The sequence below is a fragment of the Bombina bombina genome, chromosome 1 (assembly GCF_027579735.1).
Source record: "Bombina bombina isolate aBomBom1 chromosome 1, aBomBom1.pri, whole genome shotgun sequence".
Classification (NCBI taxonomy): Eukaryota; Metazoa; Chordata; class Amphibia; order Anura; family Bombinatoridae; genus Bombina; species Bombina bombina.
The window spans coordinates 928989826-929010067 of NC_069499.1; the positions used below are offsets into that span (position 1 = coordinate 928989826).

The 20242-nt window shown below is 36.3% G+C and overlaps 1 protein-coding gene across 1 annotated transcript in view; it reads right to left on the minus strand.

The window, feature by feature from the left end:
• Positions 1–18342, minus strand: part of PARD6A (par-6 family cell polarity regulator alpha) — a 124423-nt gene extending 106081 nt beyond the window's left edge. Inside the window, exons 1-2 of the mRNA XM_053715915.1 lie at positions 18283–18342; positions 14713–14935 (exon numbers count right to left, since the gene is read on the minus strand). Of these exons, the coding sequence (XP_053571890.1) occupies positions 14713–14935; positions 18283–18342 (283 nt within the window). The remainder of the gene's footprint in view (positions 1–14712; positions 14936–18282) is intronic.
• Between the last annotated feature and the right edge of the window lie 1900 nt (positions 18343–20242).

Below are 20242 nucleotides of genomic sequence, written 5' to 3' on the forward strand. Positions count from 1 at the left end.
ATGAAGACATGCTGTCTGATAAGGCCTTGCTACATTCTTGTATTTGTTGATTCTTCCCTTATTTCATATTATACACCCTGATAATAGTGCATAACTCCTAAATTGCTATATAAGGTATGACTGTATTCTAGTTACATTACTGAATATATTTCTGCACCTCACAAGTTCTGTTTTTGATGGCCCTAGTGCCAGCGGCTGAGGCGCTGGGGAACATTGAACATTAATGTTGAACAGATGTTAACCCTTCCTTATTCAGTAGTCTTATATGCATTAGAGATTTAAACTACAGGTAATTGTTCCATTCTGTTTCCTACAGAGGGCTTTTAGACTTCCAATTCCCCTTCACTAGTTAATTTCCATCCTTAGTTGTTCAAAAGCGGATCTTATGTATTATTTGGGCGTTTAATCTTCACTGTTTCATTGGAAAACACTGAGCAACAGTCTGTGAGTTTGTACTTCTTTATGCTAAGTCAGACGTAAGTTAATAATAGCCTGTCTAGTATTTCTCTAAACCCCACAGTTTCTTGATTCATATGTTATGTTCTTTTACCGATCCAATATAATCCCTCCAAGCTAGCTAGAGGGTCCAAAAGTGGCCCTATAGTATCAAATATACATCTCCGTCAATTTGTTTTCTTTATAAAGGTTGAAAGTCTAAGAGTGACTTTAGTTTGTCAAAGGAGGTGTAAGAACCAAAGTTACTTTACCAGAGGTTTGAATTTTATGGGTCACCAATATTTATTTGACCTAGTTATATTTATTTCAGAAATTGTTTTAGCTGTATTGACCTAACAATATACAAATAATCTGTCATTTCTATTTGCTCTATGCATCAGAAATGTTCATGGGACTCTACTATTTCTGTATTTGTCTTTGTCCTGTTTGATAAGAGCTTTGTAAAATTAATGTGATGTGGTCATCTGTGTATTGTGACCTTGCATATTATCTCATTGTCATGTTTATTGAAACCTCAATAAAAAAATTTAATAAAAAAAACAACAACAAAAAACAACTTATACTTGAGCACTAACCCCATTACAATAAAACCTCTTACTCTAATAACCCCTAAACTGACATGTCCCCCTACTCTTTAAACCCAACTACACTATTAATTCCTAATCTGCCATAACCCCTTTGCAAACTACCCCACTACTCTATTAACCCCAATCCACCATACACCCCTATCGCTATTAACCCCAAAACCGCCACAACCCACACAGCAATAATCCTCCTAACATATTAGCTCCTAACATATTAGCCCCTAAACTGTCATTACCCCCACCACAATAACCCCTACACTACTTAACCCCTAAACCGCCATTACCCCCACAGCAATAGCCCCTACACTACTTAACCCCATAGCAGTTAACCCCCCAAGACCCCTTATCTAAGACACTATCCTACAACTAAAGTACCCTAAAAAGCCCCCCTAAAAAACCTATACTAAAATTAAATAACCTCACAAATAAAAAATCTCTTTCTTTTAAAAACCCTAATCTAAAAATTGCCAGTCAGTGCTAGTTTAAACGATTATAGCTCTTTTGCAAAAAAAGTTTAGACTCACCATCTTGATCCAACTCCTTTGGGAGGCAACAGCGGGTCCATGGTGGCGCTCCTGGATCCTCTTGGGCGGTCCTCTTCTGATCTTTCACCCAATCCTTCTTTATGCTGTCACTGCAGCACATTGAATATTGAATGCAAGGGGTACCCTTGTATTTCTATTGGCTGACTTTTGAATTTTTGAATTCCAATTTAATTCCAATTCAAATCAGCCGATAGAATGAACAATTCTTCTAATGGCTGATTTGAATTGGAATTCAAACCCCCAAGATTTTTAAAAAATGTGGGTTTCCTATCCCTTTAAATACAGTAGAATTGCATAATTAACAAATGCATAGTGAAAAGAAAATGCAATAAAGAGCTGATATTGACAGCAATCCTTTGAGGATTCCAAAGACAATCTGTTTAATTAAGTTTGATAAGATTTTACGTTTGAAAGGGATATTTGATTTGAAGATGAGTTATTGAGTTTGAACGGTATTTTCTTAATACTTTCTGCTGGCATTTTTTTTCTTTTTACAGTTTTTATGTCTCTAACTCATACACAACATGGCAGAATATACTTTAAAAAAACAAAAAACATATTTTTATTTAACTTGAAGTCATATTATAAATACTGATAGGAGACAGGGAAATCACACAATAATCTGGTGTTCTACTGATCAGTATAATTTATGTTTTTGGTATAGCTGACTTGGGCCGTCATACACACACACACACACACACACACACATATATATATATATATATATATATATATATATATATATATATATATATATATATATACATATATATATATATATATATATATATACATATATATATATATATATATACATATATATATAGTAGTGTTGTCAAAGCAGTGCACAGGGACGCTGTAACAGTTCATGACTTATGGACATTTCTGAATGAGTCTGGTTTGCAAAAAGAGGCCATGAGATCAATCACCTTTACAGATTAATTAATTGAAAGTGCTTAGCAATCTGCTAAGTAACCACCAAGCAGCCATTCGATTCATACTAGCACTGTTTTTGCCATCCAGTTGGTTCTATTGCAAGAGGATAGTGATGACAAAAGCAGTGGTATATACTGTATATATATATATATAAACCGAGGTCAGAAGAAAAGGCACTCCATAAATAATAGCAGCTCCCAGGGTGCACTTTGGAAAATATCAAAAATATCAGGCACAAAAAAAGCACTCGCTGGTTGGGTAAAACATAACATTTAATAAGTTACATTAAAAAGCATGACGTTTCGGAGACATATGGAGGACAAATATAAACAGTGCAGGGCATGATTAGTATAACGCTTAATTATGACATATACTCTGTGATCAAACATCAACTATATACCAGAAGTGGAAAGTTGCATATTTAATATATTTTGATATTATCCAATTCATGTATTAAATCACTTAACTAGTATATATCCACTGTAATCATGTATCCCAGAGTATGGCAGAAACCTAGATACCAGAGGACAAGAACCAGAGATTTGTAGGACATGAAATGGAGCATGTAACAAGTCAGTTCAAAGCATCTACTGTGCGTAAGCGAGGTTAGAGTCATTAGGTCAATATAAAGAGTCCAGAGCCACATTGATAGAACATTTAGGATTCCATGTAGAATGGTGAAAAGTCTAGCATGGTGTTCAACCCCTTTGGTGTTAGGGTATCTAGCATGTATATCCACCCAGTCTCAAGTCTGAGCAGTCGATTGCCCCTATTGCCTCCCCTTGTTAATGGTGGCACATGGTCTATAAGCATAGTTCTAAGACTTGAGACACTATGATTGCAACGGGCAAAGTGGCGCGCTACTGGCTGATTGGAGTCACCCTTATTAAGGGCGTCTCTAATCGCACAGCGGTGATTGGCCATATGTTCCCGGAATGTAGTGACCGTCTTGCCTATGTAGACAAGGGAGCATGGGCAAATCAACATATAAATTACATAGGTGCTCATACATGAAAGTCTATAGTTGATTCTATATCGCTTGTTGGTATGTGGGTGTTGGAACGTTTCTCCTTTCAACATGCTGTCACAAGTCACACAGTCCCCACATTTAAAGCAACCCTTCTTGTTCGACTTCAACCAGGTGGTACCCTCATAGCACTTCATGGGGTCGGTATTAATCAAGTCCCAATGTTTGGAGACCATGTTCTTTACATCAAGATCAAAAACTTGCGAGACCTACTAGTAAAAACTGACCCCATGAAGTGCTATGAGTGTACCACCTGGTTGAAGTCGAACAAGAAGGGTTGCTTTAAATGTGGGGACTGTGTGACTTGTGACAGCATGTTGAAAGGAGAAACGTTCCAACACCCACATACCAACAAGCGATATAGAATCAACTATAGACTTTCATGTATGAGCACCTATGTAATTTATATGTTGATTTGCCCATGCTCCCTTGTCTACATAGGCAAGATGGTCACTACATTCCGGGAACGTATGGCCAATCACCGCTGTGAGATTAGAGACGCCCTTAATAAGGGTGACTCCGATCAACCAGTAGCGCGCCACTTTGCCCGTTGCAAGCATAGTGTCTCAAGTCTTAGAACTATGCTTATAGACCATGTGCCACCATTAACAAGGGGAGGCAATAGGGGCAATCGACTGCTCAGACTTGAGACTAGGTGGATATACATGCTAGATACCCTAACACCAAAGGGGTTGAACACCATGCTAGACTTTTCACCATTCTACATGGAATCCTAAATGTTCTATCAATGTGGCTCTGGACTCTTTATATTGACCTAATGACTCTAACCTCGCTTACGCACATTAGATGCTTTGAACTGACATGTTACATGCTCCATTTCATGTCCTACAAATCTCTGGTTCTTGTCCTCTGGTATCTAGGTTTCTGCCATACTCTGGGATACATGATTACAGTGGATATATACTAGTTAAGTGATTTAATACATGAATTGGATAATATCAAAATATATTAAATATGCAACTTTCCACTTCTGGTATATAGTTGATGTTTGATCACAAAGTATATGTCATAATTAAGCGTTATACTAATCATGCCCTGCACTGTTTATATTTGTCCTCCATATGTATAATTGGATCGTTGGATCTATTTTAAATTTAAATTTATGTTTTTAATGTTAGCAACCATTATGCGGCACCTGGAATATACACATCAATTGCGGTATCTAGACTGATCGCTATGTTTTGCTTATAATCAGATATTTGGGCCATGTCATTGGCCGATACACTGCGTCTGTATATTCCCTAGGCAACCGACGTCTGAGCGTGATTCACGCTGATGACGTCACTTCCGCCCGGCACTGCACACGGGCCGCATTTGCGGCTAGGCGTCTAATGGAGCTACACACATGTATTTAAGGTGATGGGGTTACTGAGGGGGTATACTGCTTTTGTAATTTTTCAAGCTGTATCGTGCATTTGATAAAGGGGGCGGAATGCCTCCGAAACGTCATGCTTTTTAATGTAACTTATTAAATGTTTTATATATATATATATATATATATATACTCTGCTGACATTATAATCCCTTTAATAGTATAATATGAAATCCAGCTCATAGTTACTGTATATATTATGAGAGAGAGAGGAGAGAAAGAGAGAGGAGAGAAAGAGAGAGAGAGAGAGGAGAGAAAGAGAGAGAGAGAGGAGAGAAAGAGAGAGAGAGGGGAGAGAAAGAGAGAGAGAGAGGAGAGAAAGAGAGAGAGGAGAGAAAGAGAAAGAGAGAGAGGAGAGAAAGAGAGAGGAGAGAAAGAGAGAGAGAGGAGAGAAAGAGACAGAGAGAGGAGAGAAAGAGAGAGAGGAGAGAAAGAGAGAGAGAGAGGAGAGAAAGAGAAAGAGAGAGAGAAAGAGAAAGAGAGAGAGAGAGGAGAGAAAGAGAGAGAGAAAGAGAGAGGAGAGAAAGAGAGAGAGAGGAGAGAAAGAGAGAGAGAGAGGAGAGAAAGAGAGAGAGAGAGAGAGAGAGGAGAGAAAGAGAGAGAGAGAGAGAGGAGAGAAAGAGAGAGAGAGAAAGAGAGAGGAGAGAAAGAGAGAGAGGGAGAGAAAGAGAGAGAGAGAGAGAGAAGAGAGAGAGAGAGAGAGAGAGAGAGAGAGAGAGAGAGAGAGAGAGAGAGAGAGAGAAAGCTACTAGTTTTTCAATATTTTCCAAGAAATAAATTATGTACTGGCATGACTTCTATGACTTAATATAATCTTGTGAAAAAATATCTTGAAAGGGACATCTTTTGTGCTTCATATAGAGAATACAATTGTAAACAACTTTACAATTTACCTCTATTACTAAATTTACTTAATTCATTTAGTATTATTTATTGAAGAAATAGTAATGCACTTCAGTGAGCTAGCTGAAAGCCAATGATAAGAGGCATATATGTGCAGCCACCAATCAGCAGCTCCTGAGCCTACCTAGAAATCCTTTTCAACAAAGGATACAAAGAGAAACAAATCAAATTAGATAATAGAAGTAAACCACATGCTTTATCTGAATCATGAAAACAAATGTTTTTTTTTTATGTCCCTTTAACTTAATATGAACATAAATACCCAAAGACATAATTCAATATTACATATACACGTGCATACAAACACATGTATATTTTATAAGTTCAGAATTTACAATTAGCAAAGGCAAGATAAGAAATATATTGGTTATCTTATTAATTCAGCCATTTGGAATAGATCAAAATTAGGTATGCTAGTCCAAAATAAACTTTCATTATTCAGATAGGGCATGTAATTTTTAAACAACATTCCAATTTACTTTTATCACCAATTTTGCTTTGTTCCCTTCCCTTGGTATTCTTAGTTAAAAGCTAAACCTAGGAGATTCATATGCTAATGTCTTAGACCTTGAAGGCCGCCGCTTATCTGAATAAATTTTGACAGTTTTTCACCACTAGAGGGTGTTAGTTTATGTGTGAGGTAAAAAGTATATGAATATAACTGTTGGTTTTGCAAAACTGAGGAATGGGTAATAAAGGGATTATCTATCTTTTAAAACAATAACAATTCTGATGTAAAATTAATAATGAACATTAAAGCAGCCCAAATTTTAAGCACCTGTTCACATAACACAAGGAGATTTAGAGGATCTAGTAAGGAGGCAGTGGATGCTTAATTTTCACGCAACATTCTTTAAAAATGCAATTTTCATGATTGAAAAATGGTTTAAACTTACCATGGTTTCTCTTTTGTTTGCCCGATGGCACTTCTAAACAATTGTTTGCACAAAGTACTATTTTTTATTTTAGCTACCCGACAATAAATTGCTAAACACTCCCCAAATCAAATCACGATAAAGGCATAAAATAAAAAGAGGCAGCAAATTTGTGTTACTAAGTTACACTACAGGATAGTAGGCTGTTTTAGTTTAGCTTAGACAACAAATCCCAAAGAAAGTTACTTTTCTGCTCTCCTAAAGACAATACCCTAGGAAGGTTCCATATTACATTACTCACTTCACATGAGCATTTGGGTTGTGATTAGGGGGCATATTTATCAAGCTCGCTATGGAGCCTTCAGGCACGCCGGAAACAGAAGTTATGAAGCAGCGGTCTAAAGACCACTGCTCCATAACTTGTCCGCCTGCTCTGAGGCGGTGGACAGAAATCAACCCGATCGAATACAATACCCCCTGCTAGTGGTCGATTGGTCGTGAATCTGCAGGGGGCAGCATTGCACCAGCAGTTCACAAGAACTGCTGGTGCAATGATAAATGCTGACAGCGTATGCTGACTGCATTTATCAATGTGCAGCGGACATGATTCGCTACATCGTATTATGTCCGCTCGCACATTGATAAATATACCCCTCGGTCTTGGTTCTCAGTTATATTTCACTTCTAGTCTCACAAAACATGCAACTAAAACCTTTTAATGTTGAACAGCATTTTGCCCCAAAAGTCCACTATCACTTGATATGTCAGTTTACTAGTCTATAAGAGTGTGTGTGTTTGTTGTTCAGCATGCAAATATAAGAATACAGTGTGGACTTGTGTGTGTTAGAGTATATATATATATATATATATATTTGATTCACTGAGCTATGATTACGGTATTACACCGAAACATGTCAGCTGGAAGCAACAAGTGCTGAGTGTCGCTACTTTTTCTGACCCCCATGGTTTTTTTTATCCGCATGTGGATTACAATAAATTTTGGATTTTAACTTCTTGACCCCGGATTGTCTTTTTCTTTATTTGCCTCTATATATATATATATATATATATATATATATATATATATATATATATATATATATATATATATATATATATATATATATATATATATATATATATATATATATATTAGTGTATTTGGTACAAATGTACATACTTCTGTATAGTATGTATCACTGTGCAGTGTATGTTACAATATTATACAGGTATGTCAATGTTTGTACTGTATATCAAAGCTATTAGTACTTTTTGTGGCCCTAGCAAGGACCTACAATTTAAAGTTACTCCTTATGAGGCTCTGATACAGCCATACACATTTCAGGACCAAGGACAGCTTCACATGGCTTTAAGAATTGGCAACCTTTCCTTTCTGTTTGGTTAATTATAATTATATAACATCTCAGGGGAGCTAAAATCCCAAGTTATTGAACTCTCCACTTTCCTAATGAGGACTTACATTATTAAGTCAATGTGGTTCTATTAGTATCACAATCTGCACTCTCCACTTATCTCCAATTGTAAAGGATTAGCATGTGAGAAGCCAAAGACAGAATTAAATTATCCAAGAAGAAAGTGACATCAGTAATCTGCCCCTTGCCCTCCACATGCTCACTACATAGTGTCTGAACTGTACTCTACTAACATGCAAACCTAATGTAAACACAAGAATCAAGGTCGCCCCCTTTCCAAGATTAAAATATATCATCTGAGTGTTTGCAACACCAACGTGGGCAAGTGTGCTTTACATAAGAGGAACCATATAGAACTGTAATTTGTTTTCATATTGGCATATTACATTTATATTTCATACATATTGTTATCATTCTACAAAACTAATATGAAATGTAGCTGTAAAATATCCTGAAATGGTATTTTATCTTCCCTGTGTTTTGAGATGATATCATTAAAGGGATATGAAACCCACATTTTTTTCTTTCATGATTTAGAAAGATCATGCGATTTTAAACAATTTTCTAATTTACTTCTATTATTTTTCTTTTGGCATCTTTTGTTGAAAAGCAGGGGCATATGCTTAGGAGCCGGGCCTATTTCTGGAGCACTATATGGCAGCAGTTTTGTAAGAATGTTTGGAAAAGCACTAAATGGCAGCACTATTTCCTGCAATGTAGTGCTCCATATGCCTACCTGGGTATCTCTTCAACACAGAAGAATAACACGGGAACAAAGCAAATTTGATAATAGAAGTCAATTGGAAACTTTTTAAAAATTGTATTTTTGGGTTTCATATCCCTTTAAGTGAGCACAGGGTGCCAAACTCAGAGTTAAAGGGACTTGAAACGCAATTTTTTTCTTTCATGAATCAGAAAGAGCATGCAATTTTAAACATCTTTCCAATTTACTTCTATGATCTAATTTGCTTTATTCTCTTGGTATTCTTTGTTGAAGAAGCAGCAATGCACTACTGGGAGCTAGTTAACACACTGGGTGAGCCAATAACATGAAGCATATAAGTGCAACCACCAATCAGCAGCTACTGAGCATACCTAGGTTTACTTTTCAACGCAGGATACCAAGAGAACAAAATAAATTAGATAATAGAAATAAAGTGGAAAGGTGTTTAAAATCACAAGCTCTATCTGAACCATGAAAGAAAAAAAATGGGTTGCATGTCCCTTTAAGCTTGTGTTCTATTATACAGACTATGGTGCCAACTATGGCTATTAGGTGAGAGAAATTCCTGTGTACAGGATATTGCAGTACATCCATATAGCAGGGAAAAACATAAAAACAACTATAAAATGAGGGGCTGAGATATAGTAAAGAGATAATCTAGGTATCCAGCACTAATTAAATAATAAGTGTACCCCAAGGCATTAAAGGGACCTGAAACACAAAATGTTGCTTTCATGATTCAGATAGAGCATACAATTTTGAAAATAACTAATAATTATAATAGATCAAACACAAACATTTAAATAGGTTGAATCAGGAAGTCCTTATATATTCAATCATCGAAAGAAGAAATGGAAACAGGCGATCATGGTGCAACACTGTAGCAAAACAGGCAATTTTCTATACAAATGAACTCACGCTCTTCTGAGCTACACTAGCTCAAAGAAACAGCTCTATATATGACACTCTCAGGAACCCGAGATCATTTTCTTATAACATTTATTTAAAAATAATTAAATTCAAAAAGGGGAACATACATCCAATATACAGGGTACTTGTAATGATAACGTGAATACAGAAATCCACCCACAGTAGGATTGTACAACAAAACAGTTCTGGTTACTCTACACGTCCTGTTTGCACACCGGTAAGTCCCTTCCTGATGGCTTTCTTCCTTAATATCATCCGACACACGTTTCACCGCTTCATGCGGCTTTTTCAAGGATGCATATATGTGCACCCTTCAGTTAGCAGCTTCTGAATCTACCTTGGTATACTTTTCAACTTTTCAACAAGGAATACAAAGAGAACGAAACAAATGAGATAAAAGGAAATAAATTGGAAAGTTATTTAAAATTGCATGCTCTATCTGAATCATGAAAGAAAAAAATTTGGGTTTCATGTCGCTTTAAAGTGACATGAAACCCAAAAAATTGTCTTTCATGATTTAGAAGGAACGTGCAATTTTAAAAACGACTTTCCAATTTACTATGAATATCTAATTTTCTTCATTCTCTTGATATTCTTTGTTGAAAAGCATATCTAAATAGGCTCAGTAGCTGCTGATTGGTGGCAGCACATACAGTAGATGCCTCACATGACTGGCTCACCCATGTGCATTGCTATTTCTTCAACAAATCTTATCTAAAAAATGAAGCAAATTAGATAATAGAAGTAAATTGTGATGTTGTTTAAAACTGTATGATCTATCTAAATCATGAAAGAAAAATGTCCGGTTTCATGTCCATTTAAGTTCAGATGAGGTCCACAGCCTCGGTCGCTGGCTGCTTAACACATACTAAACTAGGTTAATGAATAGTGGGGCCAAACAGGGGGAAAAACAGGGGGAGGGGAATAATAATAATAAATACTTTGACCCTTGTAAGATATAAAATGCCTTAAAGGGCCATAATACCCAAATGTTTAAACACTTGAAAGTGATGCAGCATAGCTGTAAAAAGCTGATTAGAAAATATCACTTGAACATCTCTATGTAAAAAAGAAAGATATTTTACCTCAAAAGTTCCTCAGTAGCCACCTCCCATTGTAAAGGATTTCTAAGCAGCATTTTAGTGTGTTTGTCCTTGGACATCTGAAGGGACCAGCATCGTGCACTCTCATATTATTTCACCAATCAGGTAAAGGAAGCTTACTATGAAATCTCATGAGAGTTAAGTCAAATCTCATGAGATCACAGTAAGAGTTCATGACCTCAGCACTGCTGATGCTGATTGGCTGCTGTTCATTTCTTCATTTTTTTTAATTTTTTTACCTGCAGCTGGGAGCAGCTGAGTATAACTTTTTACACAGAACTTACTCTGCTGAGCTGAGGAAATTGTGAGGTAAAATATCTTCCTTTTTTACATAGAGATGCTCAGGTGATATTTTCCTGTCAGCTTTTTACAGTTATACTGCATCAGTTTCAAGTGATTTAGCATATGAGTATTATGTCCCTTTAAGGGGTAAACTGAAATGCCCATACTATATGTGGTATATGTTCCTATTATTACCAATGCAATCATCTTAGAATTTGTTATAGAGGCTAATTAACGCCATACCTCATGTATTTTTGTTTATAATAAATATATAGATAATACAATCAATTAGAGAGTGATGTATAACTCAGTGGATGAGGTATTTAAGAATAAACAATCATTTCAGTAAACTTAGTAAACATATTTAAATGAATTGTAACATTAAGCACAATTGAAGGTCAGCTATGGAAGATAACAAGTCATTTCCCATTAATCCTTAATGATCAATATCAAGTGTATATGCACAAAGTCCAATGTTATCCATCAAGGCAATATATGATGTAAATAAGTCATAGTCAATATTACCATGTGGAACTTCTATACAGAAGAATTTGGGTAACAGAACTGTAGTCTCCATACATTGTTCACAGAGATCATCAAACATAGCAGTCGGGGACAGCCATGGCTACCTCTCTGATCTGTAAGTCCAGGATAAAATAAAACCTTTTTGTGGAAATTTTCTTGTAGTTATTTGGTGGGTCCCTCGTTAAGCCATAGATTTTATATTATTGCATCAGTTCACAATCCGCTGGCGTTAGCGTCAATCCCAAACACTTAAACCTGGCATCGGCTGGACAACATAAAGGTTATGTCTCATATCAGTAGACAGGGTCTCAGTCAGTGGCGAGCTAATTAGGGGATCAGGTAATGACAAGCTTGGTTTCTGAATTTGCTGCATATGCTGCTTAATGTTGGCACTTAAAGGGGCAGTCTAGTCAAAATTAAACTTTCATGATTCAGATAGGGCATGTAATTTTAAACAACTTTCCAATTTACTTTTATTATCTAATTTGCTCAATTCTTTAGATATCCTTTGTTGAAGAAATAGCAATGCACATGTGTGAGCCGATCACAAAAGACCTCTATGTGCAGCAACCAATCAGCAGCTACTGAGCATATCTAGATATGCTTTTCAGCAAGTGATTTCAAGAGAATGAAGCAAATGAGATAATATAAGTAAATTAGAAAGTTGTTTAAAATTACATGCTCTTTCTAAATCACGAAAGAAAAAATTTGGGTTTCATGTCCCTTTAATATCTCTGTTGTACAGTCATATGTGGCATGTATCTGAGATGGTATCTCAGGCTCAGTGTTGTTAACCACATCTATGGATATATTCAAGTCCAGGTGTTCAGTCCCATATTGTATTAGATCATGGTCCGATAGGGATTTCTCGAACAGTGAAAGTAGCAGATTTTCTAGTCTGGGGAATAGCACATCATGTTTATTCAATGGGGTTTTCTCCTGCATTGTTATTGATAATAACACTATTACTGGGAAACTATATGAAGTGAAAACAATCTCAAGCAGGGGTATTGTGATTCAATAAATTTAGTATTTTTCTGTCCAGATGTAGCAAGGGCGGAGTCCTTATACAAAGCTGCCGCTTTAGGCCTAAATCTTCTGATCCGATACTCTTAAATCATAAAAACAGCAAAAGAAGCCTCAAGTGGACTCCCACTGAGAAAAGGGAACAACAGGAGTAGAGATTCTGACAAAGATGCTGTAGAGATTATCCGATAATCGGCGGATAATTACTGATCCTCAAGAGCAAGGATTTTCATACTCTCCAGGTTCCAGCTCGGATATGCCCCCCCCCCCCTTCAAAGATTTTTCTATTTTTATATATCTTTTACAAAAAATGTCCTCTACCATGGGGGCACTGCAGGAAAAAATATATTTTGAAGAATCTGAGGTCCGCTGAACACGACTTAAAAATAAAAAATATGGCGCCAAGATATGAGTGTGTATAGACACTTCTGAATATCTTACATTTAGTTATACATAGTCATAGGGTTGGATGTTTTATTAGACACACCAGGAGGCTACAGATCAGCACCTTGCTTTAGTGTGGCACCTACCTCTCTGGTCATATGATCCCTGCTATCTCACATTTTGTTTGTTGTAACCCAGGCGACTCAATTAAGCAAGTTAAATGCAGCTTCAGGGGGTGCATAACTTCTTTCTAAGCAGAGATATGTTTGTGATCAGTGTCTATGGTATAGGTTACATCACTGAAGTCACCTATGTCATATAGGAGGACCTCAGAGTATCCTTTGGAAATTTAACATGTAAATCTGGCCCAGCATAGATAAAACCTATTTAAACAATCTTACAAGATGTTGATGACAATCCATATAGTGAAAAGGAGACGTATTAAAGTAGTCCCATTCCTTAATAAAGTAATAAATTCAAACAGAGCTTGACACAATAGTGTGTTTACCCAGCAAAGGATAATGAATGATTATTGACTAGGCAGATTGTACCCTGTCTAGATTTTCAATCAGGCAAAGTAGATGACTACAGAAACAAAATCCAAAACCTACACAAAAATATGACCCTGATCAAGATGTTTTAAGCACTGCATATAATATAGAAACACATAGCTCAGAACAAATAACTTGCCAAATATCATGTTGCCTAATATTGAAATTAAATAGAGGAAAAGCATGCTTTGATTTTGTGGCTATATTATACAGTATCTGCATTAACAAAAATGTATATTGGTACCACCCTTCATTCCTTATATAAGAATAGCATTGATTTAATGCAAGGCAAATTATATCTCCCTTTTTCAATTTGAGTGGCTGTAAAAAGTAGTAACTAAACAAATAACCATTTAAATTGTGCCAACCATAGTATGACTGGTTACACAACTTTGCAGCCCCATACCTTAGGTTTATATATAAAGGGACAATTATTATTATTAGCAGTTATTTGTAGAGCGACAACAGATTCCGAAGCACTAACAATAAAGTCAAATTAAACTTTCATGAATCAGATACAGAATGCAATTTTCAACAACTTCCCATTTTAGTTTGATTATCTAATTAGACTTGATCTCTTGGTATCCTTTGTTAAAAGAGCAGCAATACACTACTGGAAGCTAACTGCTGATTGGTGGATGCACATATAAGCATCTTATCATTGGTTCAGTTAGCTCCCAGTAGTGCATTGCTGCCCCTTTAACAAAGGATACCAAGAGATTGAAGCAAATTGGAATGATGTGTAAACTTGTATACTCTATCTAAATCATGAAGGAAAAAAATGGGCTTCATTTCCCTTTAGATCATTTAAAAACCCAAAAGCTGAACATATCAAACACAAACTCCAAAAAAGTTAAGACAGTTTGGCAAAGTCTTATACACTTCACAGATGTTTATTTTAGTCACCAAAACTTCCTTTAGTATTAAATGTCTGTTTAACATTGCAAATACATAGTATATAAAAAAAAAGTAAAAAATAAACATAGATGTAGAGAGAATTCTGAAAATGACTTAATTGACTTGTAGCTTTATTACCTTTACGCTGGATTATTACTCTTAATAGGGGGTTGGCTGAGCTCAGTGCCCTGTAGTAGTTCTCATCATTATTAATTGGCAGTAGATCCCCATGAATATCTGTATAGCCAAGCAGGAGGTCCATGCAAGGAATCCGATGTACAGTCTGGAGCAGACGATAAAACTCCTGGAAGTCTCTCACATTAGAGGGTGCTAGACCAAAGCGGCGGAACTCTGCATCAAACTGGATAAAGAGAAAAGAAAGAGTCAAATGTACTATTATGAATTATCTTGTTAGCCTTTTTGACAATCAGAAGGTAAATTTATTCCGACACAGATCATTTCAATATTTTACTTTTGAAACCATATTCTATATGCAATAAGAATATATCAATGAGATTTAAAAAAAAAAAAAAAAAATGTTTTATTTTGCAATTTTATCTCCGATGGGTGTTATTGTTAACAGAAAACATTTTTCGGTTTTGCGCTCATTATAACGGAGGTGGAATATAACTGCTTTGATGTCCCCACCGGTTATTTGGTTACAGAAAAATGTGACATGGTTGATTTAACAGTAAAAAAAGTCACAAATTTTTGGACTTAGCATGTGAAAAAAAAAAAAAAACTGTTCTGGAGCCATCAAATGTTGACATGAAAAATGAAACATTATTAATAAACTCAAAAAGTGTTAAACAGATTTCATGTGGAATTTTTAAGGCCCCGTTAATAGAAAGAAAAAAAAGACATAACATCTTTAAGCCTGAAAAGTTAACTTTTGGGCCTACCTATGTAACAAAAGTATTTTATCTGACTTTATTACTTGGGATATGACAATAGACCTATCGATATTTGTGCAGTAAGTAGTCTTAAAGGGACAGTCTAGTCCAAAATAAACTTTCATGATTCAGATAGGGCATGTAATTTTAAACAATTTTCTAATTTACTTTTATCACCAATTTTGCTTTGTTCTCTTGGTATTCTTAGTTGAAAGCTAAACATAGGAGGTTCATATGGTAATTTCTAAGCCCTTGAAGGCCGCCTCTTCTCTCAGGGCATTTTGACAGTTTTTCACCACTAGAGGGTATTAGTTCATGTGTGTCATATAGATAACAGTATTAGTTCATGTGTGTAATATAGATAACACTGTACTCGCGCACATGGAGTTCCTATGAGCCAGCACTGATTGGCTAAAATGCAAGTCTGTCAAAAGAACTGAAATAAGGGGGCAGTTTGCAGAGGCTTAGATAAAAGATAATCTCAGAGGTAAAAAGTGCATTTATATAACTGTGTTGGTTATGCAAAACTAGGAAATTGGTAATAAAGGGATTATCTATCTTTTCAAACAATAAAAATTATGGTGTAGACTGTCCTGACTTTTTTTTTGGTTTGTCTTAAAGGGACGCTGAACCCAAAATTTTTCTTTCATGATTCAGATAGAGCATGAAATTTTAAGTAACTTTCTAATGTACTCCTATTATCAAATTTTCTTTATTCTCTTGGTATCTTTATTTGAAATGCAAGAATGTAAGTTTAGATGCCAGCCCATTTTTGGTGAACAACCTGGGTTGTCCTTGCTGATTGGTGAATACATTAATCCACCAATAAAAAAGTGCTGTCCAGAGGCCTGAACCAATAAAACAGCTTAGATGCCTTCTTTTTCAAATAAAGATAGCATCAGAACGAAGATAAATTGCTAATAGGAGTAAATTCGAAAGTTGCTTAAAACTGCATGCTCTAGCTGAATCATGAAAGAAAAAAAATTGGGTTCAGTGTCCCTTTAATTCAAGACTACACCATAAATATAAAAATAGCAAGACAAATAGTCAAGACCCACTGAAGTTAAAGGAGTAAATAAATACAATGAAAGTTGCCATAAAACATTCCAGTGTAACAAACACCCCTGTCCAGCCCACATGCCTACTGCAAATCTTTTATACATCAGTCAATAAAACTGTAGATATTAGAAATTCCTATTTGCCCTGTCTAAAAGCATAGATAAGTATATTGTTTTTCCTTGTTAGAAGTTAGAAGACTTGACAGATATTGAAGTTGCAGCATGCATTTTTATAAAGATTTTAGGAATCCACAGCTTTGATTAATATTCAGAATACATCCTGATGTGATTGGCTGTAAAAAAAATGCTACTTAAATCACACATTGAGTGTGATATTAGTGTAAATACAGGTTAGTGATGCCAATAATTTTAGTTTATAATTAGAAACTAATACAGTTACTGATCAAAAAGGCAATACTTTTGGTGTAAATAGTGGCAATGAGTGTGATAACAGGTTTATATCAAGGTAATGCAAAGCAGTGCAGGTAATAATAGTGAAAAGGTGAGTGCTGCCCGACAGTGGGCATTGCATCCACAATGGCAGACATTATTAGTGAAAACAAGTGGTTACTATTATGAAAGTTACTATTATTATAGTAATCCATTATAACAGATTTGTGTTTTGATATTCCAACAAAAACCTAGGTTAGTGTTGCCATATAATAAGTTTAACACCAATAATATAAAATTGACAAATTATGACAATGTAATATCAGTGTAAACAGAGACTAGTATACCAAAGCAGCAAAGGTGACATTGATGTAAATAAAGCCAGTGTTGCCATACAGTCATCTGGGCATTAGGTATAGATTAGATGATACTGGTATAAAAGTGTCAATATATTGAATCAAATAGATTATTAGTGCCAAACAGTAAATGTTTGGATATAAACATGAGTGTGATATTTACATAAACAGAGATTGTTGGTGCCAATTTTGAGTGTAATAGTAGTTCAATTATAATTAATTAGTGCCAGAGCATGACTCTGATATAAGGTGCAAATAGGCTTAGTAGTGCCTGACAGGTGTGATCTTAATGTAAAGAGAAGTTGGTGGTGCCAGGCTGTAAGTCTAATATTACGGTTAAAACAAAGGTTTGTGGTGCTTATGTATTTAGTGTTATGTTGATATTCTAGGAGTCAGATTTACTAATAGTGTCATGCGAGAATAACAAGAGGTTATTGGTACTAGAGTAAGAGTGATAGTACTGTAAACAGTAGTTAGCATGGTGCCATGTAGTGGGTGTTTTATTGGAGTAAATAGAGGTTAGTGGTGCCAGACAGTGGGCAGGATGATGGCACTGTTTATATGATAATGTTTTAGTTGGAGGTGGGAGCAGTAGACGGTGGAAATGCTCAATGCTCTGCTGCAGTAACAGTAGCAATGTTGTTGGGGTGTCGCTGTGTATTGTGCTGTGTTAGGGAACAAAGTTAGACAGGTTAATTGCAAGGTTTAGTGAGGGCACAGAGTGGCACATCTAAAAGGTTAAGTGAGGGCACAGAGTGGCACATCTAATTGTTCTGCTATTTGATGGCACTGGGCCATTGCTGTGTGTGAGACACAAGTCATTATTATGTATAGCCACTTGTCCTTCAGATGTGTGTAACAGGGACACACTGGCTGTTATTATCCGCATTGTGTTAGCGGAGGCTACTGGATGCCACTGGACATGCTATGTGAAGGTGTCTCATGTCACTGTTATTTAGTGTGGTTGCAGGATGACACATGCTCTGAATATGACAGGTTTTGTCTCCTTACTTTGCTCTTCACCTCGATGATGCTGGCCGGGCTCCTGCAGGTCCTGTGGTGTTTGGCCATGGTGGCCCCACAGCTCCCTGGGTGCAGGTGCGAGCTGCCCTCTCGGCTATCCCCTGTCCTCCCCTCCAGCCCGAGCCCTCCTCCACCTCCTCCTGCCACCCTGTGACTGACAGGCGGGGTGGGCTCTGAGATACCAATTTCGTGACGTCACCGGGGGCGTGTCTTATCAGCATCACGTAGCTAAAGGACAAGATCGCCTTGGCAACCAGAGACTGACATGTAGGATTGATGCAGTGAGTCACACAGAGGGTGCCAGTGTACAACAGCCTGCTGCAATGTCACACCTGAGCAGTCACAGTCACACAGGGATAGTGCAGCTCTGTGACATAAATACTCTCACAGCATCTCTGATGAAAACAATCACGAATAAGATTTTAAGATAGGTTTTCATTTAGAACAAATCTATATTTGCTAGCATTTTATCCCTTAGCATACTGTTCAACTGGAAATATAATTATTTCATTGTGTAAAATAAATTATTTGCGGTCTTAAACACAACTGTTTTATTGTTTATACTTCACATCTAATCTTAATAATACTCTAAAACACTATCATTCATGATGCCAAGGCAAATTATAATATAGTTCACCGTGTGTAAATCATCTGTCTCAATGGTTTCTAATTAATTTTAAATCAATAGTCATTATTTACAGGGTAGCATCCACAAATCACTGTGCTTTAACATGTTAAAAATTGTCATTTTCACTCTACTTTTTTATTCCAAGTTAATATAACAACATGTTTGAAATAGTATACATATACAGTACATGAATACATGAGGTCAAACTACAGTTGTATCTCTATATATCTTTATATCTATCTATCAGTCTATCCTTATTAGAAACCTTCAGAATCTGAGGTCAAATATTTAAATGGGCATACTAATCAAAATTAAAATGATATACACTATATGACAAACGTATGTGCACACTTGGCCATCAAACCTATATGAGCTTGTTGGACATCCTGTTCTAAAACTATGAGTATTAATATGGAGTGGCCAACCTACCTTTAATACTATAACTGCTGCAAGTCTTCTGTGAAGGCTTTCCACAAAATGTTGTCTATGGGAATTTGTACCCATTTATCCAAACCAGCATTTGTGAGGTCAGGCACTAATGTTGGACGAGAAAGTCTGTCTCACAATCACTGTTCTAATTCATCTGAAAGATATTCAAGGGTGTTGAGGTCAGGGCTCTGTACAGGCCACTCAAGTTCCTCTACACCACACTCCACTCGTCAAACTATGTCTTTATTGACCTGCACAGGAGCACAGTCATACTGGGACAGGGAAGTGCCTTCTCTAAACTGTTGACACAAAGTTGGAAACCCCCAATTGTCTAAAATGTCTTTGTATCCTGTAGCATTAAGATTAGCCCAGTCACAGTGTGCTATACACCACTCAAGTGCATTTTGATGTGAAATTTGTATAAAGCTGCTCGGCCATGGAAATCCATTTCATGGATCTCCTAAAACACAGTTATTGTGCTGAGGCAGTCTAGAACTCTATGGTGAGTGACGCAACAGATAAAAGTTAATTTGTGTGCACTTAAGAACTTAGCAGTTTTACTCTGTAAATTTGTGTGCTCTACCACTTCTTGGCAGGGCTGTTGTTGCTCCTAGACACTTCAACTTCATAATAATATCACAGTTGACCACAGCAGATCTAGTAGGGCAGAAATTTCACAAACTTACCTGTGGCAAAGGTGGCATCCTGAGTTCTTCAGTATAACCCATTGTACTGACAATGTTTGCCTATTGTTATGTGCTGATGAGGAGGGAAGCTAGTTGTCACTATATTACTGAAAAAGGGAAAATTAACACAAAATACAGTAGAAAAATAACAGTGCTAATTATGAATGTATTGCAATAATACACAGTAGTAATCAGCTTATTAATG